A 27,730-nucleotide genomic window follows, 5' to 3' on the forward strand; every position below is an offset into this window, starting at 1 on the left:
AAACTGTCCTCAACGTCTGAGGGGCTCGAAAGTGCATTTTCCTGATAACCTGGCAACTAAAACGCAAGCGATAGTCTTTCCTCCTCTGCGGACTCAATCGCCATTTTGTTCCAGTTTTTCTGCTTGACCTACATTCAGTCCATAACCTGCAACGTAAACAACACTTCAGCTGTTCTCAGAAAGAAAAGCAGGTAAGCTTCCCATAAAATATTACGTGAATGAGTTTCAATATATTTTTGTATGTTTTATCAGGTGACTGTAGCGTTTTGTGCTTTTTAACAGCGACTGTTTTCGTATCTAATGTTAGCTCTCGTCGGCTAACTGAAAGCGACCTCGAGGCGAGATGAAAAAACGGAAAACGTTTTTTCTCAGAAATATGACTTGGTTTTAAAGAACTACTTACGTTCTGTGTGAAATTTATTTTAGCCCTTACGTTTAGTTGTTTAGTCGACAATAATAATATAAACGTATTGAGCAGTAACGACGGCGTTTTTCGCAGTGTCTTCTTGTAAGGGTCTGGAGGCTCATGTAGGCCCTAATCCCTCAATCCGTCCTTAAACCACAAATGATTTAAACTTATTTGGCACTTTTTTATATTATGTTATTTGACAGTCATTGCGCGGTTTATGTCAGTGAAATATGTTTTTATCACTTTTTTTTTGTTTGAAAAAGAATTTAGTTTAAAAAAAAAAAAAGGGCATTGTTGTATAGTAACTCGAATGTTTATTATTATTCATCCGGGAAATGAATTGGCTTTTTGGAGGCCTTAATATATTCAAAAAATCACCAAACTTTACAGAAAGTTGTCCCCCAATGGAATTTTAGTATTCCAATGGATTTGAAAATGGGCGTGGCCAAACAGTTCTACAGCCCTAAAGTGAGATAGGCCAACTGGTAAGTTCTAGAGAGTTGAAATTTGGTACATAGCTAGATCTCCCCAAATCATGAAAAAAAGTCTCTTGGGGGTTATGCCCTAAAACCAACAGGAAGTCGGCCATTTTGGGTCAAAGGGTTATTTTTAGAAGTTTTTCACTTTTCATACATGTCGAACTTTAACGAACTCCTCCTAGGGATTTTGAGCTACCAGCGTCATATTTGGTCAGTATGTAGTTAAGGCATTGGGGATTTAAAGTTATCAAAATAGTGAGTTTTTGAGCATAATGAAGGGGCGGGACCAGGCCTCAAAGTTAGCCTTCTCGCTGCAAATTTCGAACAGCAATAACTTTCACGTAAATTGGCTGAAATACACCAAACCTGGTATTATTGATCCCTCTCAGGTCACCAACAATCCTATCTGGTCAAATGATGATGTCATCAAAGCCACGCCCCCTGAGAACAGGAAGTCACTTTTTTCACTTGGAAAGGTGCCTCTGACCCTCTTGACCTAATCAACTTGAAACTGTGTCAGAAGACAGATAACGAGTGGGTCTAACTTCCTTTGAAGCACAGTGAGTTTTCAAAAAAGAGCGTGGCTGTGGTGGCGCGGCGAAGTCTGATGTCACGCCATACGTTTGGCTTTATTTTCCACATACATCATCTGATCTGCACCAAATCCAATGTGATTGATCCTTGTCCAGACCCCAACAGAGATCTGATGACATATTTGGTGGGCGTGGCCTAATTCTTCCACAGCGTCCCCTAGAAATTTTAAAAAAATCAGCCCCAAGCCATGCTTTGACCGAGGATTGTGAAATTTTGTACACATGTGTATCTTCTCGGGACCCACAAAAAAGTCTTGGAGCATTGGTCCAAACCCAACAGGAAGTCTGCCATTTTGGATTGAAGTTGCCATTTTGACCCCTGATTTGCCCTTTCTAGCCCGCATATCTGAGCGAACTCCTCTTAGAGACCTGAAAATCACTCAGTATACTCTTAAGTGATTGGGGATCAAAAGTTATCAAAAGCTTTTTGATACATGAAAGTGTGTGGGCGTGGCCACGCCTCAAAATATGACTTGTCGCCATAAAAGACGAAATTGATATAGCTTCTACAAGGAAAGCCACAGAGACCTGAAACCTACTGAGATTGATCTGCCTCTGGCCCTGAACAACATTCACTGATCAGATGCTGACATCATCGAAGCCCCGCCCCGCCCCTTGAGAACAGGAAGTGTCATGTTTTGCTTTAGAGAGTAAATTTTTGATGTTCTTCACCTAATTAATGTGAAACTGTCCCAAGTAACAGATAACATGATGGTCTAAGACAGTCGCCAGTACTGACTGCTTTAACTGGAGAGTGTGGCTATGACAGCATGGCGAATTATGATTTCACGCCATGGCCATACGTTTGGCTCTAAATTACACATGCATGGTCCAATTCACTCCAAAATAAATATGGTTGATCTTTGTCAGCCCCCAAACAGCTCTATTGGATTACATTGGAATTTGGATCAACAGCGCCCCCTAGGAAATTTCAAGTGCTCTATCTCCCTCATAAATCAGCAGATCCACTTCAAATGTAGTATACATGACTGTGAGTTAATGATAGACGTTTTGACACAGTCAATAGATGACATCACTTTAGCCACACCCGCTAATAAACAAGTGAGTGCAGCTTCCATCTGGAAGGTCGGATTTTGAATACTTCTCGGCAGATCACAATTCTGCAGGAGAAACGATCATGACATGATGCTCACAGCGCCACCTAGAGGCGACATTTGGAATTGAACAGCGGCCTCATCGGTGGCGTGTGGCCGACGATACCAGGCTCCCATGGTTGCTGCACAGGCCGAGTTACGCTGAGGTGCGATGGCCTTAAATGCTGCTTGCAGCTTTAATTGTATCTGGAATTGCCATTTTGGTTACAGTTCAGTTTTTTCTCAAACATATGGAAAAAAGTAATGTCTTGGCTGGTTTGTGATTAAGTATGGCCGATTATGAGATTTTCGTGATATGACAACCTCGAGTAAAAATGCCTTTGTTGTGTGATCTGTGTTAACTGACTACCTTGACGTGATCACTGGTCAATGCCAATTTGTCACAAGTGTGTGAGAGGATTCTTAACAGAGCAAGACATTTTCACAGGAAATTTTAACCAGGATAATGATTCATATAAGTTCCTGGAGACGGGGTAAACAGTAACTGCAGCCCAACATGAGACATGTTGGCAAATGCAATAAAATATGTATGAAGTGTTAATAGGTGAGAAAAATGTATCTTTATTTCCTGCAAACTTGGCCAACCAGCCCACACATGGAAGTTCTATCTCTTTGTCTCTGTTTGCAAATTTGCATGTTGTCTGATTTCAGCAAAGAGCAACATGAGTGGCAGCCGTGTCTTCATCGGCCACTTGAGTACACATGCAAGAGAAAGAGACGTGGAGAAATTTTTCAAGGGATATGGACACATAAGAGAGATAAGCTTGAAAAATGGATTTGGTTTTGTGGTAAGTGTGAAAACCAATTTTGGTAAATTATGAGTTTGATCTGATCTTTTTTTATTCTTGGTCTACAAAAATGATGTTCTTCTCTTTTCAGGAATTTGATGACCACAGAGACGCTGATGATGCTGTGTATGAGTTGAATGGGAAAGAACTGTGTAGTGAAAGGTAAAAATATTATCTACAAGCGCAGGGTTGCCTGAGTAGCTGGCATGCAGCTGAAGTTAGCTACTCCATGACTCACTATCTTTTTCAGCCTTTCGGTGTTTTTTTGACTGGCATGTTTTAATATCCCTTTCACTTCAATCAGTTGTTTACATGTTCTTCCCAGGGTCACTATTGAACGCGCCCGCTCCAGGAGAGGAAGAGGAGGTGGTGCTCCTGGAATGGGACGTTTTGGTGGCAGCAGCGGGGGAGGTGGCGGCGGCGGCGGCGGCGGTGGTGGCAGCGGCGGTGGTGGCGGCTATCGCCAATCCCGTGATACCAGCTACCATAGGTACATGAGACTCAGTTTGCTTTTCTCTATTCTTTCTTAGCCAGTCGGAAAAGGTTTGCCTTTGGTTTAGTAAAAATAAAAAATCATGTTTTCCTGCTCAATAAAAGCACTATTTCAAGTTAACCATGATTTTGGCCTCTGAAGATAAAAGTCACTAGTTTCCTATGTATAAGTATACATTTTAACAGACAAGTTTGCTTAAATAAATAGGGTTGGTTCTAAGCCTTTTGGCTCAATGAACTGCAATAAGTTGCAAATAACAGCATGTTTTTCCACACCTGACACCAATTCAAATATTGACACAACTCTTGGGCAAACAGAAAAAAAATCTACATCAGCGAATAAGAAAAGAATAGATTCAATGGGATATTGTGTTGAACACAGAGAAGGCTGCTGTTTGACATAGGAAGTGTATTCTGCACAATGTTGAGGTTGAAATGCTGTGTTTTAAACATTTCTGTACAGGTATGGCCCTCCTATGCGCACTGATCACAGGCTAATTGTGGAGAACCTCTCATCCCGGGTTAGCTGGCAGGTATGAGATTACATAATTTCATTAAATACAGTTATTATGGCATCTTCTCTGGTGTTTTAATAGTAAAATAATAGGTTCATTTTGGCTGTTTATATGGAGATTGTTCAAATCTACACACTTTTTTTTTTAATTGGCAAAGAAATGTATTTGTTTCCCTTTTTTCTAGTGTCTCATTCACTTGATCACATTTTTCCCCAAAAGCATCTTACTGCTGTTAATATTTTACCAAAAAACTTTTTCTTTTTTTTTTTAAATAAACAGCTCCTCTGGTATGGTTTCCTTTTATATCAGAGGTAAACAAACACCCTCCACTTGGGTGTCAGAAGTATGTAGCGCCCTCTGCTGGTTGTTTTTCTGAATAGTGTCCATTTGGTGCCTTTCCTTAAACGCAGTTGCTGCCGGTCTAAAGTCTTGGCTGGTCCCGTAGCGGTGAAAGTGGTCTAGCGCAGGATACGGTAGCCTTAGGAGGGCCGTAGCCACAGTCTGGAGGTTCTGTGGGCTGCCATTCCCGGCTGCCGGAACCCTGCCCTGCCCCTCAAATCCATGGTCTCCTACAGTCTCTCAATTGGGGCTATTTCTGTGGCTGATGGAGCTGGGGGGGTGTTGAGTCGGGCACACATCACACCCCCTACTTTCTCTCTGGTGGTTCCTTACTTGAGGAGGCCGGATGCTGATGCAAGGCTGAGAGCATTTCTCGAGGGCGTTTCTCAAGGGCTTTACACTGCATTGCTTCCCATTTGCTATTTGGACAAGTGGCTCTATGCTATTATCTACCTGGGTTTGGAGCGGTAAGTAGCATAAAACTCATGTGATTGGGTTTCTTTTTATAGGGTCGGGTGGTAGAAGGGTGGAGAATTAGTCTCAAAAGAAAATCATGTAAAAACAGTTGACCCCTTGTAAAAGAAAGTCATTTGGTAAATGTAAAAAAGGAATTCCTACTTAGCTCTTTTTTCCTTTATAATTTTTTATCTTTTGAACTTAAGTAAAACAGCTGTTCATCTCACAAACTCCTACACGAATTTGTCTTACAAAAATTGACTATTAGGATCAAATTCCTCAAAAGTTTGGCCTGTTTTCTGTAAAGTGTTGCACTTTAGGGTTTAATTTGGTCTTTCAGTAATAAGTTCAAGCAATAAATAAAAATATTTGGGGTTAACGCACTGTAGCAGAAAAGGACAGAACTTGTCCTCCAAAGTTTTTTATGGCTCTTTTGTTTACACGCCCTCTGCTCTAATAGGACCTTATGAAAACATGGTAAGAGGTTAGAAATGGGTTACTCATGTTTCTGTTTGGTGTTTATTGGTGCTGCCTGGTCGTTTCTTTGGTCCCAGGTCCGAGAAGGTTCTCAGTGATGCTTCGTGTTTAATTCCCTTATTAAGTGTATGATATGCTTTTGAAATAGGACCTTAAAGACCTGATGAGAAAGGCAGGTGAAGTTAGCTTTGTGGATGCACACAGACCCACTAAAAATGAAGGGTGAGTTTATTGATTAACTGAAAGGTCTTTTTTAAATATTTTTATTATTTTGTCAAAAGTATGGATGGCTTACTGTTTGCTTGAATGCAGGGTGGTTGAGTTTGTATCTCGCTCTGATATGAAGAACGCCATCTCCAAACTTGATGGAACAGAATTGAACGGGCGCAAGCTGAAGATATTTGAAGATAGCAGAAGGTGAGTCATTTTACAATTTGAGGCAGAGTGAATTTCCTTTCTATCTAGAGAACAATGTTTACCAGGGCATTTCTGCTGCGATTCTTATGTAAAGCAGTGAAACATGAGCATAGCACAAAGTTACCTGAAAGCGAATTATTGCAGCTTCAGTTGTATTCAAACTTTTATCACCAACCCGATCACAGTTTTTTGTAGAAACTATATTTCTAGATGGCAAATGATTTGGTAGTAAGTGTGTTTGAATAAGAGAAAACCAGTTGAACCAACAGTTATGCCATACTGGCTGCTGATTCTGTGTAATTGATTCATTAATTGAAAGTGAAATGTTCAAAATAATAGGAATAGTTTTCAGTCTTCCCAATGCATTTAGTTGTATTCACTTTCTTTAAACATACTGTTTTGAACACAAATGTACCTTGAACACATAGGTTCCCATTTTCTAACCATTCTTAATATTTAAAACCATGAATACATGTAAGTTATTGAATGTTTTATTTAAACCATAAGCTCATTGTGCCGTTGTTACATTAACGTTTCTTTGTTTCTGTTCTACCAACAGGAGCCGTTCTCGCAGCTACTCCCGCTCCAGGAGCCGCTCCAGGAGCCGCTCTAGGAGTCGTTCTAGGAGCCGCAGCCGCTCCAAGAGCCGCTCCAGATCACCTAGCCGCACCCCAGAGAAGAAAACATCAGGAGGGAGCAAACCTGCTGCCAAATCCCGCTCCAGGTCTAAATCTCGCTCCCGATCTCGCTCTCCTGCTCCTGCTCAAACTGGCAAATCCCGCTCCAAATCCCGCTCCAAATCCCGTTCCCGATCTCGTTCGCATTCCCGCTCTGCCTCAGCAGACAGTAAAAACTAAGATGGGTGCAGCTGTAAGTCATAAGGTAGATTGAGGGAGGTTTATGAGCCTCACTAGTGGCATGTGTATTTGTTTTTAACAAAGGGGAAAAAAGACTTTAGGGTGGGGGTCTTTTGAAGGCAGAACCAATTGTTTAAATTTGTCTGTTTTGTGCATTTAGTTTGGAGTCTACTTCTGTTAGAGTAAAATTAATTTAAAGAAAATTTTGACATTTGATTCTTCTGGCCCCTTGATATTGGTGACGATGCCCATCTCAGTCCAACATTGGCTGATTGTTGTCCCTTTACTTCAATTCAAATTCAAAGATACTTTATTGATCCCCGAGGGGAAATTAGAAGAATTTAATCCACTTTGTGCTTTCCTGATCTTTGTGGGAATACTATTGATTCCCCTAAACAGTTGGGAATGATTTTGTTATTAATAAAAAACAAATAGCTTTGCTTTTAAACATAGATCATTCTTCTGTTAAGGCATCTATGTATTTTTTCATTTCAGTTATTTGAACATGTGAGCAGTTCAGCTGGAGTTTTCTTTGTTTCTCTGAGTGGTTATCTGGAAATTCATTTTTCTAAATGTCTTACTTTAGTCAGTGTTTTGACTGATTTCTTTTTCCTCTGGGATTCTGAGTGTGACACATTTGCTTGTAAATGTTGCATAATTAGATGCAAATGAATCTATATATTGTGATTTTTGTTTTTTACTTTGTGTTTAAAAAAAAATTCACACAGAATGTTTGCATTTAAACTCAAATCTTTCATTGACTGAAAGTTATCGATCCCTCTGTTCTACATTTATTGTGTAGTACAAATGTCAACTAATTTCATTTTATTTTTCTTTGCTATGAAAATATTAAACTTCAATGGAAAAATGTCTTGAAAATGTTTTTAATCACTTTGCAGTGGAATAAATACACAAACAAAAGCCAGACATGAGTTTTGACCGTATGAAGAGGGCAGTTGGTTATTCACATTTTGGTTTTCTGATGTTTCATATATTCTCCTTTGTGTGTCTCATGTTGCTAGCAATTTGATTTAGATAATACTGTTTCACAGATTGTCAGAAATCTTCATGAACATTTGGGCCCTGAGTTATTTACACCATATCCTTTCCTGACAGTCATATTCAATAAATTAGAACATTGAAAAGTTAATTTATTTCAGAAAGTTCACCAAGTGAAACAGATTAATTACACAGACATGTTTTTAGTGCCTTATTTCTGTTAATGATTTTCTGCTTACAGTGAATGAAAACATAAGATTAGAATATTACATCAGACCAATAAAAACATTTTTATTACAGAAAGGTGGGTTTAATGAAACTGTTTAATACCTGCTTAAAGGTTGTTTTGAAAATAGACTTTAATTCTGAGAAATTAAGCCTAGTTGGAACACAACTTATTGAATATGGCTATTACTAGGTTTTTGGGTTTTCTGTGGTGGAGATAAATTTAAAATGCCTGTGAAGTAGTGTTGCCAAGGAGCAGCAAGGTGAACAAGAAAACAGCATCAGCCCCCAGTTTCAGATTCTTCTGTTGACTTTTTATTTGTTACTTTTGACTCAGACCACTCTTTTCTAGCTTCCAAGCACTCACTGGTTTGTATAGCCAGTTGGCAACACACCTGCGCTTGAGTGGACAATTAGATAGGAAAAAAACAAAATCTAAACAGAGAAACTAGAAAAACAAAATTACTAATCTAATTTACAAACTCATCTTCATAATGAAAGGATCTGCAAAATATACCATGTAATCGAAGTTAACTCAAAAGTTACTTAAAAGAAAAACAAACAAAGCAATACTCCAAAGAAAACCCTCGAATTGGTAGAGCCCAGCAAGGTAATCAGTGACATCATCCAGCCATTCAAGCAGGAAACACTATGACAAACAATGGGGAATAAAAAGGAAAACAAATACCACGAATATACTTTGAAACAAAATAAACAAATTCAACCAATAGTCCAGAAGTAATAGCTTTAACCCAAACATATAAATAGATGGAAACTGCAACATAATGCTAACACAAACAAACTAGTAATTGAAGCAAAGTTGCAAACTAATGTTTAAATTTAAGCTTTATGACCAGCTACCGAAAGTAAATAAATCAGAAATAAGAATAAGGGAGAAGTGGTAAACACAAACTGAACCACTTTCTCACAATGCCACCCAATTTATTTGATACTAATCTTTCTTAAATAAAATCAGTATTTATTACGGTGGCCGTGGGGTGCAAAACACTTTTACAAGATGCGAAACAAATTTACATTTCAGAAAACAAATTTACATTTCAGAAAACACTTTTACATTTCAGAAAACAAATGTACATTTCAGAAAACACTTTTACATTTCAGAAAACACTTTTGCATTTCAGAAAACACTTTTACATTTCAGAAAATCAACCGGAAAGGGAATGTACCAACGCCGAGGCCTCAGGGGCTGCATCCTTCGAAGGCCGTATTCGTTGGCCGATTACGTTACAGCGCGGCGACGAAGGCTGTCCCAATTCATGAATCATTCCGAGCAAATGCTGCCGACAAATGTGTCCTTATTTTGCCCGATTTGAAGGATGGGTCGTGAGTATCCTTCGCGGCCCATCATTTCCCATCATTCATTGCGGGTCGAAGCGGATTGGTCAAGCAGGGGAAGCCATGGCGGACCATAGCAACAAAAGCTGTGAGTAAATTGTGGAAAATTACACTTTCTGTGACACAAATTAAGTTCTACAATGTTTTTAGTGCGGGAATATAACTATGTAGACGTGAAATATCTGCTTGATTTATCTAGACATCGCTTAATTTCAAACGTGCTCCGACGTGTTCGGAGTTTTCCGTTCCCGGCGTAGTAACCGGCTCGCCTCGCCAGCCCTACCGGCGGTGAGGTGAGCTAGCCCGGTAGAGATCTGACCGGACTATCGGCACTAAGCTCCCGCTGGCAGTCATCACAGTGAACGTTTAACACAAGTGATTTCTAACAGTTTATGTTATTATTTTAATTGTTACTGAAAATCAATTTAACATTTCAGGTGATATTAAGGTTAACCAGAATAAATGGACAGTTTTATGTAATCCAACTGTATCGCTGGAGAGTGTGATTGAGAATAAATAAGCTTTACAATATGAATTTTTAATGAAGAAATGTGCTATATGTTTTAAAAGTTTATTTATAATTCAGTTAGCATTATAATTTCTGATTCCAGGTACAATCCAGAGACAATCATGTTCAGGTAAAAAAGATGTTTGATTTAACTAGCCAATAAACAAAGAGATATCAACTTTATATATATATATATATATATATATATATAAACAACAACTTTAAATTTTAAGATAGATGGGAATTATAAAGTATTTGATCCCCTCCGGCTGTTCTTAGATAATTATATAATAATGCAGAGTTTTCGGTGTATTAGTATCTTCTTGCTTTGATTACTTAAAATATCCAGAAGTATGCCTTAAAAATAATGTGGTTTTCCATCTCCATTCTTCCCTTTTCTTGACCAGACCCCTTTACTGCAGGATCAACCTGAGTGTCCCAGTCCTGAAACGCTTCTTCGACCAGGAGGACACCAGGCCAGATATTCGGCTGAGCAGGGAGTCTCTGGCAGTGCTGCTTAATCTTTTGCACCAGGACAGGCAACATGGATGAGTGCTACTATTGAAACCTTGGTTTTTCTTTTCTTGGTGGCAAGTGGCACATCCTACAGAGTGGTCTGCAGAGTGTTTGAGATGCCTCGCTCTACTGTCCATCGCATCGTCCACAGAGTTACAGAGGAGATCGTGGCTATTCGTCACCAGGTCATCTACCTTCTAAAGACCCCTGAGGACTTAAGGCAGTGTCCCGTGAGTTTGCAGGGCTGGCACGCCACAGAGCTTTTCTTAAAGCTGTGGGTGCAATTGACGGCTGCCATATCCACTTCAGGTGTCCAAGCAGCCTTGATGGTCAGTGCTACAGGAACAGGAAACTCTTCCCTTCCATAATCCTGCAAGCAGTTTCTGAGAGCCATTTTATTGACACGTATGTGGGCTGGCCTGGGTCAGTGCATGACTCTAGGGTGCTCCGCTAAAGCCCACTGTACAGTTTATCCTCCTCCAGGGCATTTTATCCTTGCTGATGGAGGGTACCCATGCCTCCAATATCCACTCCCCCTCATCACTCCCTACAAGAGGACAAGACAAGGTGTGGGAGCCCAGCGCTTTAACAGCCATCATTCCAAAAACACGCTCTATAATAGAGCGTGTTTTTGGAATGATGAAAACCAGATTCAGGGCCATCTTCCTGCAAGCGCTGGAGGTGCACGACACCTTTGTACCTCACGTAAGTTTTGACCTAGATCCATTTTATATATACATTATACATAATATATACACATACACACATATATGCACCCTCTTTTAAATTGTTTTCAGGTCATAACAGCATACGCCATCCGCCACAACATCTGCCTTGGTGCTGGGGATGTCATGGCCCCAGAGGATGACCCAGAGGAGGCTGTAGAAGAGGATGAGGGTGAGGTTTGGACTGAGGCAGTCAGCGTTGCTCTCTGGCAGGACCAGCTTTCAGCTGAGGTGTCTGCCCTGGAGGAGGTACCACCAGAACATGAGTACTGTGTCCAGCCAAGTATAATATTATAGATGTGATTAATTTTTGAGGGGTATAACTAATTGTAATATTTTGTGAGCACCATCTTCTAATTCTGCATTTTTCCGATTACCTCTTAGTGATGCGGCAGCCGTCAATTCATCCAGCCCTTTAAACCCACTTGATGGACGATACCGTGGACAATGGAGAGAGGCATCACAAACATCTGCAGACCACCTGTGTGATGCTTCTCTCACCATCCAGAAAGACAAACCAAAGGTCTCAGTTGCAGCATCCCATCCATGTCTCTGACCTTGTGAAAGATTTAGCCACACCGCCAGACTTTCTGTTCAGAAAGACATCTGCCTCTTTGTTCTGTTGAAGAGGTTTTTCCAGGAACTGGTCACTCAGGTTGATCCTGCTGTCGCCATTGTAAATACTTGTACATAGTTTTATTTTATGCCTTTTGTTTCTTGTAATCTTGATCTGTTTGAATGTTTTCTTCCCCCATTCTGTTTAAAGTGCTGTTTGTATTTTTTCATAATAAATTCTGTTTATAACTTTAAATGAAGTTGATGTATTGTTGGGTCAAATGGAAATAACATTAGTGACAAAAACAATTTTGAAATTTATTAGAACAGCTTAAAACTTTAAGAAACTATCTGAACAAAACTTATTTATTTATTTTATAGCACCTTATTTTGGTGCCATTCTTTGGAAAACAGTCTGTCCATTCTCTGTGCCCTCATGTCCTCCCTGATCAACTCCATCATCTCTGTCCCTCTTTCTTTTCTGACCCCTTCCTGCTGGCTCACTGTCTTCCTTCTCCATCTGGTTGCCCACCGCTCCACTTGGCCCTGGAGTGTCCTCAAGGATGGAGGCAATTAGGACAGGAGGTGTTGTGGAAGGCCTCTGACCCAACACCTCATCCACGAGGACAAACCAGGGCCAAAAAAAATAAAGCCTTTTTTAATTTCACATTTGTCTTAATTTGAAGAAGATATTTCTATGCAAATGTCTAAAACAAGCTCTTTCAAACTTTTAACTTCTTTACTGAGATTCACTTACATTTGGAGGTGTAATCCTCGTCGGGTTTACCTGGAATCAGAAATTATAATGTTAACTGAATTATAAATAAACTTTTAAAACATATAGCACATTTCTTCATTAAAAATTCATATTGAAAAGCTTATTTATTCTCAATCACACTCTCCAGCGATACAGTTGGATTACATAAAACTGACCATTTATTCTGGTTAACCTTAATATCACCTGAAATGTTAAATTGATTTTCAGTAACAATTAAAATAATAACATAAACTGTTAGAAATCACTTGTGTTAAACGTTCACTGTGATGACTGCCAGCGGGAGCTTAGTGCCGATAGTCCGGTCAGATCTCTACCGGGCTAGCTCACCTCACCGCCGGTAGGGCTGGCGAGGCGAGCCGGTTACTACGCCGAGAACGGAAAACTCCGAACACGTCGGAGCACGTTTGAAATTAAGCGATGTCTAGATAAATCAAGCAGATATTTCACGTCTACATAGTTATATTCCCGCACTAAAAACATTGTAGAACTTAATTTGTGTCACAGAAAGTGTAATTTTCCACAATTTACTCACAGCTTTTGTTGCTATGGTCCGCCATGGCTTCTCCTTCTTGACCAATCCGCTTCGACCCGCAATGAATGATGGGAAATGATGGGCCGCGAAGGATACTCACGACGCATCCTTCAAATCGGGCAAAATAAGGACACATTTGTCGGCAGCATTTGCTCGGAATGATTCATGAATTGGGACAGCCTTCGTCGCCGCGCTGTAACGTAATCGGCCTACAAATACGGCCTTCAAAGGATGCAGCCCCTGAGGCCTCGGCGTTGGTACATTCCCTTTCCGGTTGATTTTCTGAAATGCAAAAGTGTTTTCTGAAATGTAAATTTGTTTTCTGAAATGTAAATTTGTTTTCTAAAATGTAAATTTGTTTTCTAAAATGTAAATTTGTTTTGGTATTGAATTAAATATATATATATTTTTGTTTTACTCAAAAGTATTTCCTAATTGAAGAAACAACCTCACTGACGAGGAGAGAAGCAATTCAATAAAAAACAGCAGGGAATGAAAATATATATTTTTAAATGTCTTTGTCTGGTGGCAGGTTCATTAAACTAAGTTTAATATTTACTTCCATATAAAACATGCCTTCAGCTGGTGTCAACCGCTGTCCTGGATGTGTTGGAATAAGTCTGGCTCATCACTGAGTCAAAGAATATTTCAGGAAGGAACCTCGGATTATAATACAATTCATAAAGTTTTCTTTAAGGAGATGTTTGTATCTTGTTATTGCCAGTCTGATTTCTATTTTTGAAGGAAAGCTCAGACAGGTCCAGTTTCAGTTCGTCATTCAAATTACCTAAACATTTCTCTTAGTAACAGTTCCCTACCCTGCCTTCAAAGCTGCTTTTGTAGAAAAAAACTTTCTAAACTGCGACATTACCAGGAAACTGCTAATCTCCGCTAGTTCAGCAAGTCCTTGTTAAATAACCTCTATGTGGGCTTCAGATGACATTGCTGTTTCGAGTTTCTTAACATTGATCTATTCTTTGGCCATTTTAGAGAATGAACAGGTCAATTTGGCATGGGGAGTTGGAATTGATAGTAGATGTTGCATGTTGAGAGAATGTGACAAATTAGACAACTGAACTGAGATGCAGCGGTGTAACAAAATATTTGACCCCTTGCAGATCTCTTGTGTGCTTTGATTTTTGTCACAATTAGATTATCAAACTAATGTTAATATCAGAGAAAGATAATCCGAGCAGATACAAAAAGTTTTTTTTTAAATGATGATTTAATTTATTAAATTATAAAAGCTATCCAAACCATCCTGACAGTATGTGGAAATAGAAGTGTCTTAGTGTTAGGCAGTGAATTAAATGTGGTTAATCACATTTTTTATTAAATTGTAATATTTCTACCTAGTCCTCAATTTTGCCAGACATGAAAAAAGGAAAAAAAAATATTTGAATTAAACCTGTGTGAACATGTATTGCAAAAACAGAAGAAATCCTTAAGCAGGTAAATACTTTTCATACATCCTGAGTCATTATGTAAACCTTCTCATGATCTTTTTGTGGAAGAAAATCTCTTGACTGAGAATCACAGAGTGAATAAGCCATTAGTTGAGTAACCAGGGGTTGCAAACAATCAAGAGTGAATACATTTAGTTGAAACAGCTGCTGTTTTGAGCCTAAAACAGCTCGGTCACTATCTCCGGCCATCTCAGAGAAAAAGTTCTAGCTGCTGTTCTCTCAGTTACTAACTTTGTGACATAGTGCATTTTTCTGAATACTTTTTTATATCAAAGTGATCTTTATACTGTTAACATTTGATGACATACAGGATAGAAAACCTAGATTTCCAGCCAGAGATGGCTCCTCTTAGTTTAAACCCCGTTTTACCATTTGAACTAGAGAGACAGAGGTGCTGAGAATTAGAGGAGCAGAAATTTGTTTTTTCCTTCCCATTAAGAGCCCAATATGTTGTCTGTGCAGTTACTGTGAGTTCAGCTTAGCATTAAGATTGGCCCTTTATAGGCTATGGTTCAGCCAGCTGTATTGACTTATTAAACTGGTTATTGTGCCAACGGCAAAACACAAAAATGAAAAATCCGGATTGGTTTTAAGAGATTATGTGCTGAACTATTTTTAGCTTAGCATCAGCTGCACAAGAAGAGAAATTCCTGGAAGTCTCTGGGTTTAGATACAAAAAATCATCTATCAAATCACCATCTTAACGTGTTGGAGGGGTTTGAGTGCTTGAATGATCCTAGAGGCTATGTTGTCTGGGGCTTAAATGCCCCTGGTAGGGTCTCCCATGGCAAACAGGGTCTAGGTGACGGGTCAGACAAAAAGCGGTTCAAGAAACCCTCATGACGACTACAAAATCAAGGCACGTGACATTGCGGAGCCAGGATCCCACCCTGGAGCCAGGCCTGGGGTCGGGACTCGTCGGAGAGCGCCTGGTGGCTGGGTTGCTCCTCGCGGGACCCGGCCAGGCCAAGCCCGAACGAGAGACGCAAGACCATCCCCCAGTGGGCCCACCACCTGCAAGGGGAACCGTGAGGGACCAGTGCAAAGAGGATTGGGCGGCGGACAAAGGTGGAGACCTCGGCGGCCCGATCCCCGGATGCTTAGGCTGGCTCTAGGGACGTGGAATGTCACTTCGCTGGGGGGGAAGGAGCCTGAGCTTGTGCGGGAGGTCGAGAGATATCGACTAGAAATAGTCGGGCTCGACTCCACTTACAGCGTGGGCTCTAGAACCCATCTCCTTGAGAGGGGCTGGACTCTCTTCTACTTTGGAGTGGCCCACGGGGAGAGGCGGCAGGCTGGGGTGGGTTTGCGTGTCGCCCCCCAGCTCAGCCGTCTAGTGTTGGGGTTTACCCCAATGGATGAGAGGTTCGCATCCCTGCGCCTTTGGGTTGGGGAGAGGTCTATGACTATCATTTCAGCCTACGGGCCGAGTGGTAGTGCGGAGTACGCGGCCTTCTTGGCATCCCTGTCGGGGGTGCTGGATAGTGCCCCTCCCGGGGACTCCATTATTCTGCTGGGGGACTTCAACGCCCACAAGGGAAATGACAGTGACACCTGGAGAGGCGTGATCGGGAGGAATGGCCTCCCGATCTGAATCCGAGCGGTGTTTTGTTATTGGACTTCTGTGCTAGTCACGGATTGTCCATAATGAACACCATGTTCAAACATAAAGGTGTCCATCGGTGCACTTGGCACCAGGATACCCTAGGCAGGAGGTCAATGATCGACTTTGTTGTCGTATCATCAGACCTTCGGCTGCATGTTTTGGACACTCGGGTGAAGAGAGGGGCTGAGCTGTCCACTGATCACCACCTGGTGGTGAGTTGGATGCGCTGGGTGAGGAGAAAGCCGAAAAGACTTGGCATGCCCAAGCGCATAGTGAGGGTCTGCTGGGAACATCTGGCGAACCCCTTGGCCAGGGATGTATTCAACTCTCACTTTGACCAGATTCCGAGGGATGTTGGAAACATAGAGTCTGAGTGGACCATGTTCTCCGCATCTATTGTCGAAGCTGCTGCCCGTAGCTGCGGCCGCAAGGTCTGCGGTGCCTGTCGCGGTGGAGATCCCCGAACCCGGTGGTGAACACCGGCAGTAAGGGACACTGTCAAGCTGAAGAAGGAGTCCTATCGGCTGTGGTTGGCTTGTGGGACTCCTGAGGCGGCTGACAGGTACCGTGGGGCCAAGCGTGCCGCGGCCTGGGCGGTGGCAGAGGCGAAAACTCGGACCCGGTAGGAGTTCGGTGAGGCCATGGAGAAGGACTACCGGTTGGCCCCGAAGCGATTCTGACAAACCGTCCGGCGCCTCAGGAGGGGGAAGCAGTGCTTCACCAACACTGTTTACAGTGGGGGTGGGGAGCTGCTGACCTCGACTGGGGACATTATCGGGCGGTGGAAGGAGTACTTCGAGGATCTCCTCAATCCTGCCATCACATATTCCCTGGTGGAAACAGAGGCTGGGGACTCGGGGTTGGACTCTTTCATCACCCGGGCTGAAGTCACCGAGGTGGTTAAAAAGCTCCGCGGTGGCTGGGCTTCGGGGTTGGGTGAGATCCGCCCTGAGTACCTCAAGTCTTTGGATGTTGTGAGGCTGTCATGGTTGACACGCCTCTTCAACATTGTGTGGCGGATGGAGACACTGCCTTTGGATTGGCAGAGTGGGGTGGTGGTCCCCCTACATAAGAAGGGTGACCGGAGGGTGTGTTCCAACTACAGGGGGATCACACTCCTCAGCCTCCCTGGTAAGGCCTATGCCAGGGTATTGAAGAGGAGAGTCCGGCCGGTAGTCGAACCCCGGCTTCAGGAGAAGCAGTGTGGTTTTCGCCCGGCCGTGGAACACTGGACCAGCTCTATACCCTCTACAGGGTACTCGAGGGTTCATGGGAGTTTGCCCAACCGGTCCACATGTGTTTTGTGGACCTGGAGAAAGCATTCGACTGTGTCCCTCGTGATACCTTGTGGGGGGTGCTCCAGGAGTATGGAATCGGGGGTCCTTTACTGGGTCCATCGGGTACAAGCGGAGCATGAGTTTGGTTCGCATTGCCAGCACTAAGTTGGACCTGTTCCCGGTGCATGTTGGACTCCGGCAGGGCTGCCCTTTGTTACTGGTCCTGTTCATAACTTTTATGGACAGGATTTCTAGGCGCAGTCAAGGGCCGGAGGGGGTCTGGTTTGGGGACCAGAGGATTTCGTTTCTTCTTTTTGCAGATGACGTGGTCCTGCTGGCCCCCTCTAGCCAAGACCTACAGCATGCACTGGGGCGGTTCGCAGCCGAGTGTGAAGCGGCAGGGATGAAGATCAGCTCCTCCAAGTCCGAGGCCATGGTTCTCGACCGTAAAAGGGTGGCTTGTCCTCTTCAAGTTGGAGGGGAGTTCCTGACTCAAATGGAGGAGTTTAAGTATCTCGGGGTCTTGTTCACGAGTGAGGGAAGAATGGAGCGGGAGATCAACAGACGGATCGGTGCGGCGAAGCTCTCGATTTACCGGTCGGTCTACGTTCCTACCCTCACCTATGGCCATGAACTTTGGGTCATGACCGAAAGAACGAGATCCCGGATACAAGTGGCTGAAATGAGCTTCCTCCGTAGGGTGGCCGGGCACTCCCTTAGAGATAGGTTGAGGAGCTCGGCTATCCGGGAGGGGATCGGAGTAGAGCCGCTGCTCCTCCACATCGAGAGGAGCCAGTTGAGGTGGTTCGGGCATCTATACTGGGTGCCTCCTGGACGCCTTCCCCGGGAGGTGTTCCAGGCAAGTCCCACCGGGAGGAGGCCCAGGGGACGACCCAGGACACGCTGGAGGGACTATGTCTCTCGGCTGGCCTGGGAACGCCTTGGGCTCCCCCCGGAGGAGCTGGAGGAGGTGTCTGGGGAGAGGGACGTCTGGGCGTCTCTGCTGAGTCTGCTGCCCCCGCGACCTGGTCCCGGATAAAGCGGAAGACGACGAGTACGAGAAAATCATCTAAAAAAAGGAAATATTGTTTTTCCCCCTGATTTTGTTGTCTGTGTGATGATTAGGCAAGCCATAAACTGTTTAGAGTTTTACCTTCAGGCCGCCGCTACAGAGCACTGTTCACTAAAACCAGCCGCCACAGAGACAGTTTCTTCCCCCAGGCTGTTTCTCTGATGAACATTCAATAGAGTACAGAACAACAGCATACAGATGTTGCAAATGCACCTTTTTTATTAGATATGTGTACATTGTACATTGTAAATTGTAAATTTGTATATTCTGTATTGCAAAAACAGAACAAAAGAGCAAAGTGTACCGGAGGCAAATTTATTGTTTGTATGTGCGAACTTGGCAATAAAGCTGATTCTGATTCTGATGTTAGAGGTACTGGAAAGAAGATAACGTTACCTGCGAACAGGGCCGGGCTCATCCTTCATCGCATCTCTGGTGTGTCCACCTCTGGTTCTTAAAAGCTGATATTATGGGAAAAAATTTTACATAGAACATGAGCCCAAGTATTTGCAGAAAGAGAAGAAGTGATGAATTGAAATAAATTTGAGCAACACATTTCAACCAGATTGCATTTTCACAACAAGCGTTTGGGAACTTTGGAGAATATCATGTAATGTGGAGTACGTATTTTTACCTCCTCATTTTTTAAGTTGTAAAATCTACATAATCTAGTTTTGGGTTCTCTTTTTTTAACATTTTTGTCATGTTACAACCTCAATCTTTGATGAATTTTACTGGGATTTTATGTCACAGACCAACACAAAGTAGTGTGTGGTTGGTAGTTGAAAAAATACTGTAATAGATTGTTTTAATAGCTTTGTACAAGGTAATTATTTTAATTTTGGCATGAATTTGATCCCCTAGAGTGAGTAATTTGTAGGACCATCTTTCATTGCAATAACGACTGCAGGTCTTGAAACTTAAATCTTTGCCTTTTCTCCTTTAAAAATTAAGCTCAGTCTCAGTTCTCAAGCTCAAGCTCAGTCTGACCGATGGTGATTGTATGTGAGCATCAATTTTCAAGACTTGTCGCTGATTATCAATTTGATTTAGGGTTGGTCCATTTTTAACACCTCAATTGGCTTCAAACCAAACCATTCTGTTGTAGCTTTGGCTGCATTTGAAGAGTTGCTGTTTTCTTCCAGGACATTCTTATATTTAGCTCCATCCACCTTTTCGCCAACTCTGAACTGCTTCCCTGTCCTGCACATAGTGTTTTGCATGTAATCCAAAAAGTTCAATTGTGGTCTCATCTGATCAGAGCAATTTCTTCCAAATGTTGCTTTGTCAATCAAATTGACTGGTCTGCCAGTCCATAGCCACTGTCCCCGACTGCCACACAATGTTGAAGAGGTGTGTCAACCATGAAAGCCTCACAAAATCCAGAGACTTGAGGTATTGTGGGCAGATCATGTCCACCCACGAAGCCTCAAAGTACCTGTCAGCCGCCTCAGGAGTCCCACAAGTCAACCACAGCCAATAAAACTCCTTCTTCAGCTTGACAGCATCTCTTACTGCCGGTGTCCACCACTGGGTTTGGGGATTGCTGCCGTGACAGGCTATAGAGGTGAAGAGCATAGTCCACTCAAACTCTATGTCACCAACCTACCCGGAATCTGGTCAAAGCTCTCCCGGAGGTGGGAGTTGAATACATCCCTGGCCAAAGGCTACGCCAGATGTTCCCAGCAGACCCTCATTATACGCTCAGGCCAGCCAAGTCTGTCTGGCTTCCTCCTCTTCCAGCGGATCCAACTCACCACCAGATGATGATCGTTGGGCAGCTCATCCCCCTTCTTCACCTGAGTGTCCAAGACATGCGGCCAAAGGTCCGAAGACACGACTACAGAGTCGATCATCAACCTCCTGCCTAGGGTGTCCTGGTGCCAAGTTGAACACCTTTATGCTTGAACATGGTGTTCATTATAGACAATCTCAATAGAGATTGAATAGTCCCTCATGGTTTTTCCTGAAGGTGGTGGGCCCACTAGGGGATGGCCTCACGTCTCTCGTTTGGGCTTGGTCCCGCGAGGAATAACCTGACCCCCAGGCCTGGCTCCAGGGTGGGACCCAGGCTCCGCCATACCCGATGACGTCACGTGCCTCGTTCTAATGGTCCTCATTGAAGCGTCTGTGGTGCTCTTTGTCTGACCCGTCACCCAGAACCTTCAGCACGTTAAGGTGGCGGTTCAAGGAGGGGAATTTCTTTAACTATTATTTTTTTTAAAACATTCTATTGAATAGATTTAAAAAATTTATTTTCCATTCAACTTCAATACCCTGTACACAACTTCTGCAAAGATGGTGGTTTGTTGTCCACAGAAAAGCAGCAAAGCAAATCTGCAAATACATTTAGAGACAGATATTTTTTCCACTCAGTCTCCATGCATCCAACTTGACTGATTGACCTATTGATTGATTGATTGATTGATTGATTGAGTAAAGACTTTACTTCAAACATGTGCAACAAAGAAGCATACCTTTCTGTAACTCTCCCCTATTATTTTATCAATCATAACAAAAGGGATCAACTGTGTCTTCCTATTTAACTACTGTGTTAATACATACCTCATATAAATGCAACACGTATAGACACACTTTCATGCATGTTTATACATAAAGACGTACCCAATCATGTGTACATCAAATTAAATATATATACAAAAATACTTGTATACTAGTCAACACAGATATTTAAATACAGATACACATATACAGGTTAGACAACATGAATAAATATGGGATTACAGCTAATGAAAAGTCATATTCCTGCTTGTGCCTTGTGAAAATTACATTTTTGTTGTGCTTTTAATGTATTGTTTGGCCACCAGACTGTTTAAAATTGGATACTTTGTTTACTTTATACTTTTATTAACAGAGTAATGGTTGTCACTTCGTTGTCTGTTTCTGTTACTAATACTAGTTAGTGTTAAGACCAGTAACATTGGTTTTATTATAATCTGTTTCAATATATTCAAGATCTAGACAAGAGCTACATTTAATGTAGCATGTCGACAGAACACGCCCTGGTGGGTTGCCAAATAGTAGTTACATCCCTCTTTGGTCAGGTAGATGAATTACGCTTATTTTGTTTGTTTCTGGCATCCACATTACAATCTTGTTTTTTGAGGTCTTCCTAAAATACCATCACCAATGATGTAATAACGATAATAAACGGAAACTGTCCTCAACGTCTGAGGGGCTCGAAAGTGCATTTTCCTGATAACCTGGCAACTAAAACGCAAGCGATAGTCTTTCCTCCTCTGCGGACTCAATCGCCATTTTGTTCCAGTTTTTCTGCTTGACCTACATTCAGTCCATAACCTGCAACGTAAACAACACTTCAGCTGTTCTCAGAAAGAAAAGCAGGTAAGCTTCCCATAAAATATTACGTTAATGAGTTTCAATATATTTTTGTATGTTTTACCAGGTGACTGTAGCGTTTTGTGCCTTTTAACAGCGACTGTTTTCGTATCTAATGTTAGCTCTCGTCGGCTAACTGAAAGCGACCTCGAGGCGAGATGAAAAAACGGAAAACGTTTTTTCTCAGAAATATGACTTGGTTTTAAAGAACTACTTACGTTCTGTGTGAAATTTATTTTAGCCCTTACGTTTAGTTGTTTAGTCGACAATAATAATATAAACGTATTGAGCAGTAACGACGGCGTTTTTCGCAGGTGTCTTCTTGTAAGGGTCTGGAGGCTCATGTAGGTCCTAATCCCTCAATCCGTCCTTAAACCACAAATGATTTAAACTTATTTGGCACTTTTTTATATTATATTATTTGACACTCATTGCGCGGTTTATGTGAGTGAAATATGTTTTTATCACTTTCTTTTGTTTGAAAAAGAAATTAGTTTTAAAAAATGGACATGGTTACAATCAACTAGACCACAGTAAGAGCACAGCACTATTTGTATCTGGAATTGCCATTTTGGTTACAGTTCAGTTTTTTCCTCAAACATATGGAAAAAAGTAATGTCTTGGCTGGTTTGTGATTAAGTATGGCCGATTATGAGATTTTCGTGATATGACAACCTCGAGTAAAAATGCCTTTGTTGTGTGATCTGTGTTAACTTACTACCTTGACGTGATCACTGGTCAATGCCAATTTGTCACAAGTGTGTGAGAGGATTCTTAACAGAGCAAGACATTTTCACAGGAAATTTTAACCAGGATAATGATTCATATAAGTTCCTGGAGACGGGGTAAACAGTAACTGCAGCCCAACATGAGACATGTTGGCAAATGCAATAAAATATGTATGAAGTGTTAATAGGTTAAAAAAATGTATCTTTATTTCCTGCAAACTTGGCCAACCAGCCCACACATGGAAGTTCTATCTCTTTGTCTCTGTTTGCAAATTTGCATGTTGTCTGATTTCAGCAAAGAGCAACATGAGTGGCAGCCGTGTCTTCATCGGCCACTTGAGTACACATGCAAGAGAAAGAGACGTGGAGAAATTTTTCAAGGGATATGGACACATAAGAGAGATAAGCTTGAAAAATGGATTTGGTTTTGTGGTAAGTGTGAAAACCAATTTTGGTAAATTATGAGTTTGATCTGATCTTTTTTTATTCTTGGTCTACAAAAACGATGTTCTTCTCTTTTCAGGAATTTGATGACCACAGAGACGCTGATGATGCTGTGTATGAGTTGAATGGGAAAGAACTGTGCAGTGAAAGGTAAAAATATTATCTACAAGCGCAGGGTTGCCTGAGTAGCTGGCATGCAGCTGAAGTTAGCTACTCCATGACTCACTATCTTTTTCAGCCTTTCGGTGTTTTTTTGAATGGCATGTTTTAATATCCCTTTCACTTCAATCAGTTGTTTACATGTTCTTCCCAGGGTCACTATTGAACGCGCCCGCTCCAGGAGAGGAAGAGGAGGTGGTGCTCCTGGAATGGGACGTTTTGGCGGCAGCAGCGGGGGTGGTGGTGGTGGCAGCGGCGGTGGTGGCGGCTATCGCCAATCCCGTGATACCAGATACCATAGGTACATGAGACTCAGTTTGCTTTTCTCTATTCTTTCTTAGCCAGTCGGAAAAGGTTTGCCTTTGGTTTAGTAAAAATAAAAAATCATGTTTTCCTGCTCAATAAAAGCACTATTTCAAGTTAACCATGATTTTGGCCTCTGAAGATAAAAGTCACTAGTTTCCTATGTATAAGTATACATTTTAACAGACAAGTTTGCTTAAATAAATAGGGTTGGTTCTAAGCCTTTTGGCTCAATGAACTGCAATAAGTTGCAAATAACAGCATGTTTTTCCACACCTGACACCAATTCAAATATTGACACAACTCTTGGGCAAACAGAAAAAAAATCTACATCAGCGAATAAGAAAAGAATAGATTCAATAGGATATTGTGTTGAACACAGAGAAGGCTGCTGTTTGACATAGGAAGTGTATTCTGCACAATGTTGAGGTTGAAATGCTGTGTTTTAAACATTTCTGTACAGGTATGGCCCTCCTATGCGCACTGATCACAGGCTAATTGTGGAGAACCTCTCATCCCGGGTTAGCTGGCAGGTATGAGATTACATAATTTCATTAAATACAGTTATTATGGCATCTTCTCTGGTGTTTTAATAGTAAAATAATAGGTTCATTTTGGCTGTTTATATGGAGATTGTTCAAATCTACACACTTTTTTTTTTAATTGGCAAAGAAATGTATTTGTTTCCCCTTTTTCTAGTGTCTCATTCACTTGATCACATTTTTCCCCAAAAGCATCTTACTGCTGTTAATATTTTACCAAAAAACTTTTTCTTTTTTTTTTAAATAAACAGCTCCTCTGGTATGGTTTCCTTTTATATCAGAGGTAAACAAACACCCTCCACTTGGGTGTCAAAAGTATGTAGCGCCCTCTGCTGGTTGTTTTTCTGAATAGTGTCCATTTGGTGCTTTTCCTTAAACGCAGTTGCTGCCGGTCTAAAGTCTTGGCTGGTCCCGTAGCGGTGAAAGTGGTCTAGCGCAGGATACGGTAACCTTAGGAGGGCCGTAGCCACAGTCTGGAGGTTCTGTGGGCTGCCATTCCCGGCTGCCGGAACCCTGCCCTGCCCCTCAAATCCATGGTCTCCTACAGTCTCTCAATTGGGGCTATTTCTGTGGCTGATGGAGCTGGGGGGGTGTTGAGTCGGGCACACATCACACCCCCTACTTTCTCTCTGGTGGTTCCTTACTTGAGGAGGCCGGATGCTGATGCAAGGCTGAGAGCATTTCTCGAGGGCGTTTCTCAAGGGCTTTACACTGCATTGCTTCCCATTTGCTATTTGGACAAGTGGCTCTATGCTATTATCTACCTGGGTTTGGAGCGGTAAGTAGCATAAAACTCATGTGATTGGGTTTCTTTTTATAGGGTCGGGTGGTAGAAGGGTGGAGAATTAGTCTCAAAAGAAAATCATGTAAAAACAGTTGACCCCTTGTAAAAGAAAGTCATTTGGTAAATGTAAAAAAGGAATTCCTACTTAGCTCTTTTTTCCTTTATAATTTTTTATCTTTTGAACTTAAGTAAAACAGCTGTTCATCTCACAAACTCCTACACAAATTTGTCTTACAAAAATTGACTATTAGGATCAAATTCCTCAAAAGTTTGGCCTGTTTTCTGTAAAGTGTTGCACTTTAGGGTTTAATTTGGTCTTTCAGTAATAAGTTCAAGCAATAAATAAAAATATTTGGGGTTAACGCACTGTAGCAGAAAAGGACAGAACTTGTCCTCCAAAGTTTTTTATGGCTCTTTTGTTTACACGCCCTCTGCTCTAATAGGACCTTATGAAAACATGGTAAGAGGTTAGAAATGGGTTACTCATGTTTCTGTTTGGTGTTTATTGGTGCTGCCTGGTCGTTTCTTTGGTCCCAGGTCCGAGAAGGTTCTCAGTGATGCTTCGTGTTTAATTCCCTTATTAAGTGTATGATATGCTTTTGAAATAGGACCTTAAAGACCTGATGAGAAAGGCAGGTGAAGTTAGCTTTGTGGATGCACACAGACCCACTAAAAATGAAGGGTGAGTTTATTGATTAACTGAAAGGTCTTTTTTAAATATTTTTATTATTTTGTCAAAAGTATGGATGGCTTACTGTTTGCTTGAATGCAGGGTGGTTGAGTTTGTATCTCGCTCTGATATGAAGAACGCCATCTCCAAACTTGATGGAACAGAATTGAACGGGCGCAAGCTGAAGATATTTGAAGATAGCAGAAGGTGAGTCATTTTACAATTTGAGGCAGAGTGAATTTCCTTTCTATCTAGAGAACAATGTTTACCAGGGCATTTCTGCTGCGATTCTTATGTAAAGCAGTGAAACATGAGCATAGCACAAAGTTACCTGAAAGCGAATTATTGCAGCTTCAGTTGTATTCAAACTTTTATCACCAACCCGATCACAGTTTTTTGTAGAAACTATATTTCTAGATGGCAAATGATTTGGTAGTAAGTGTGTTTGAATAAGAGAAAACCAGTTGAACCAACAGTTATGCCATACTGGCTGCTGATTCTGTGTAATTGATTCATTAATTGAAAGTGAAATGTTCAAAATAATAGGAATAGTTTTCAGTCTTCCCAATGCATTTAGTTGTATTCACTTTCTTTAAACATACTGTTTTGAACACAAATGTACCTTGAACACATAGGTTCCCATTTTCTAACCATTCTTAATATTTAAAACCATGAATACATGTAAGTTATTGAATGTTTTATTTAAACCATAAGCTCATTGTGCCGTTGTTACATTAACGTTTCTTTGTTTCTGTTCTACCAACAGGAGCCGTTCTCGCAGCTACTCCCGCTCCAGGAGCCGCTCCAGAAGCCGCTCTAGGAGTCGTTCTAGGAGCCGCAGCCGCTCCAAGAGCCGCTCCAGATCACCTAGCCGCACCCCAGAGAAGAAAACATCAGGAGGGAGCAAACCTGCTGCCAAATCCCGCTCCAGGTCTAAATCTCGCTCCCGATCTCGCTCTCCTGCTCCTGCTCAAACTGGCAAATCCCGCTCCAAATCCCGTTCCCGATCTCGTTCGCATTCCCGCTCTGCCTCAGCAGACAGTAAAAACTAAGATGGGTGCAGCTGTAAGTCATAAGGTAGATTGAGGGAGGTTTATGAGCCTCACTAGTGGCATGTGTATTTGTTTTTAACAAAGGGGAAAAAAGACTTTAGGGTGGGGGTCTTTTGAAGGCAGAACCAATTGTTTAAATTTGTCTGTTTTGTGCATTTAGTTTGGAGTCTACTTCTGTTAGAGTAAAATTAATTTAAAGAAAATTTTGACATTTGATTCTTCTGGCCCCTTGATATTGGTGACGATGCCCATCTCAGTCCAACATTGGCTGCTTGTTGTCCCTTTATTTAATCCACTTTGTGCTTTCCTGATCTTTGTGGGAATACTATTGATTCCCCTAAACAGTTGGGAATGATTTTGTTATTAATAAAAAACAAATAGCTTTGCTTTTAAACATAGATCATTCTTCTGTTAAGGCATCTATGTATTTTTTCATTTCAGTTATTTGAACATGTGAGCAGTTCAGCTGGAGTTTTCTTTGTTTCTCTGAGTGGTTATCTGGAAATTCATTTTTCTAAATGTCTTACTTTAGTCAGTGTTTTGACTGATTTCTTTTTCCTCTGGGATTCTGAGTGTGACACATTTGCTTGTAAATGTTGCATAATTAGATGCAAATGAATCTATATATTGTGATTTTTGTTTTTTACTTTGTGTTTAAAAAAAAAATTCACACAGAATGTTTGCATTTAAACTCAAATCTTTCATTGACTGAAAGTTATCGATCCCTCTGTTCTACATTTATTGTGCAGTACAAATGTCAACTAATTTCATTTTATTTTTCTTTGCTATGAAAATATTAAACTTCAATGGAAAAATGTCTTGAAAATGTTTTTAATCACTTTGCAGTGGAATAAATACACAAACAAAAGCCAGACATGAGTTTTGACCGTATGAAGAGGGCAGTTGGTTATTCACATTTTGGTTTTCTGATGTTTCATATATTCTCCTTTGTGTGTCTCATGTTGCTAGCAATTTGATTTAGATAATACTGTTTCACAGATTGTCAGAAATCTTCATGAACATTTGGGCCCTGAGTTATTTACACCATATCCTTTCCTGACAGTCATATTCAATAAATTAGAACATTGAAAAGTTAATTTATTTCAGAAAGTTCACCAAGTGAAACAGATTAATTA

General features: G+C 41.5%; 2 protein-coding genes across 2 annotated transcripts; both read left to right on the forward strand.

The window, feature by feature from the left end:
* On the forward strand, positions 1-27,411 carry LOC124855382 (serine/arginine-rich splicing factor 5-like). The gene is made up of 9 exons (XM_047345200.1): positions 1-191; positions 3,248-3,384; positions 3,476-3,546; positions 3,710-3,874; positions 4,340-4,409; positions 5,812-5,885; positions 5,976-6,080; positions 6,640-6,938; positions 26,596-27,411. Exons 2-8 carry the CDS (start codon positions 3,259-3,261, stop codon positions 6,935-6,937), a joined length of 909 nt encoding a protein of 302 aa, XP_047201156.1. The 5' UTR covers positions 1-191; positions 3,248-3,258; the 3' UTR covers position 6,938; positions 26,596-27,411.
* On the forward strand, positions 21,767-27,411 carry LOC124855384 (serine/arginine-rich splicing factor 5-like). The gene is made up of 8 exons (XM_047345201.1): positions 21,767-21,918; positions 22,936-23,072; positions 23,164-23,234; positions 23,398-23,544; positions 24,010-24,079; positions 25,481-25,554; positions 25,645-25,749; positions 26,309-27,411. The coding sequence occupies exons 2-8, from the start codon at positions 22,947-22,949 to the stop codon at positions 26,592-26,594; spliced, it is 879 nt and encodes a 292-aa protein (XP_047201157.1). The 5' UTR covers positions 21,767-21,918; positions 22,936-22,946; the 3' UTR covers positions 26,595-27,411.
* Positions 27,412-27,730: the final 319 nt, after the last annotated feature.

Source organism: Girardinichthys multiradiatus, chromosome 19 (genome assembly GCF_021462225.1).
Source record: "Girardinichthys multiradiatus isolate DD_20200921_A chromosome 19, DD_fGirMul_XY1, whole genome shotgun sequence".
NCBI classification, from domain to species: Eukaryota; Metazoa; Chordata; class Actinopteri; order Cyprinodontiformes; family Goodeidae; genus Girardinichthys; species Girardinichthys multiradiatus.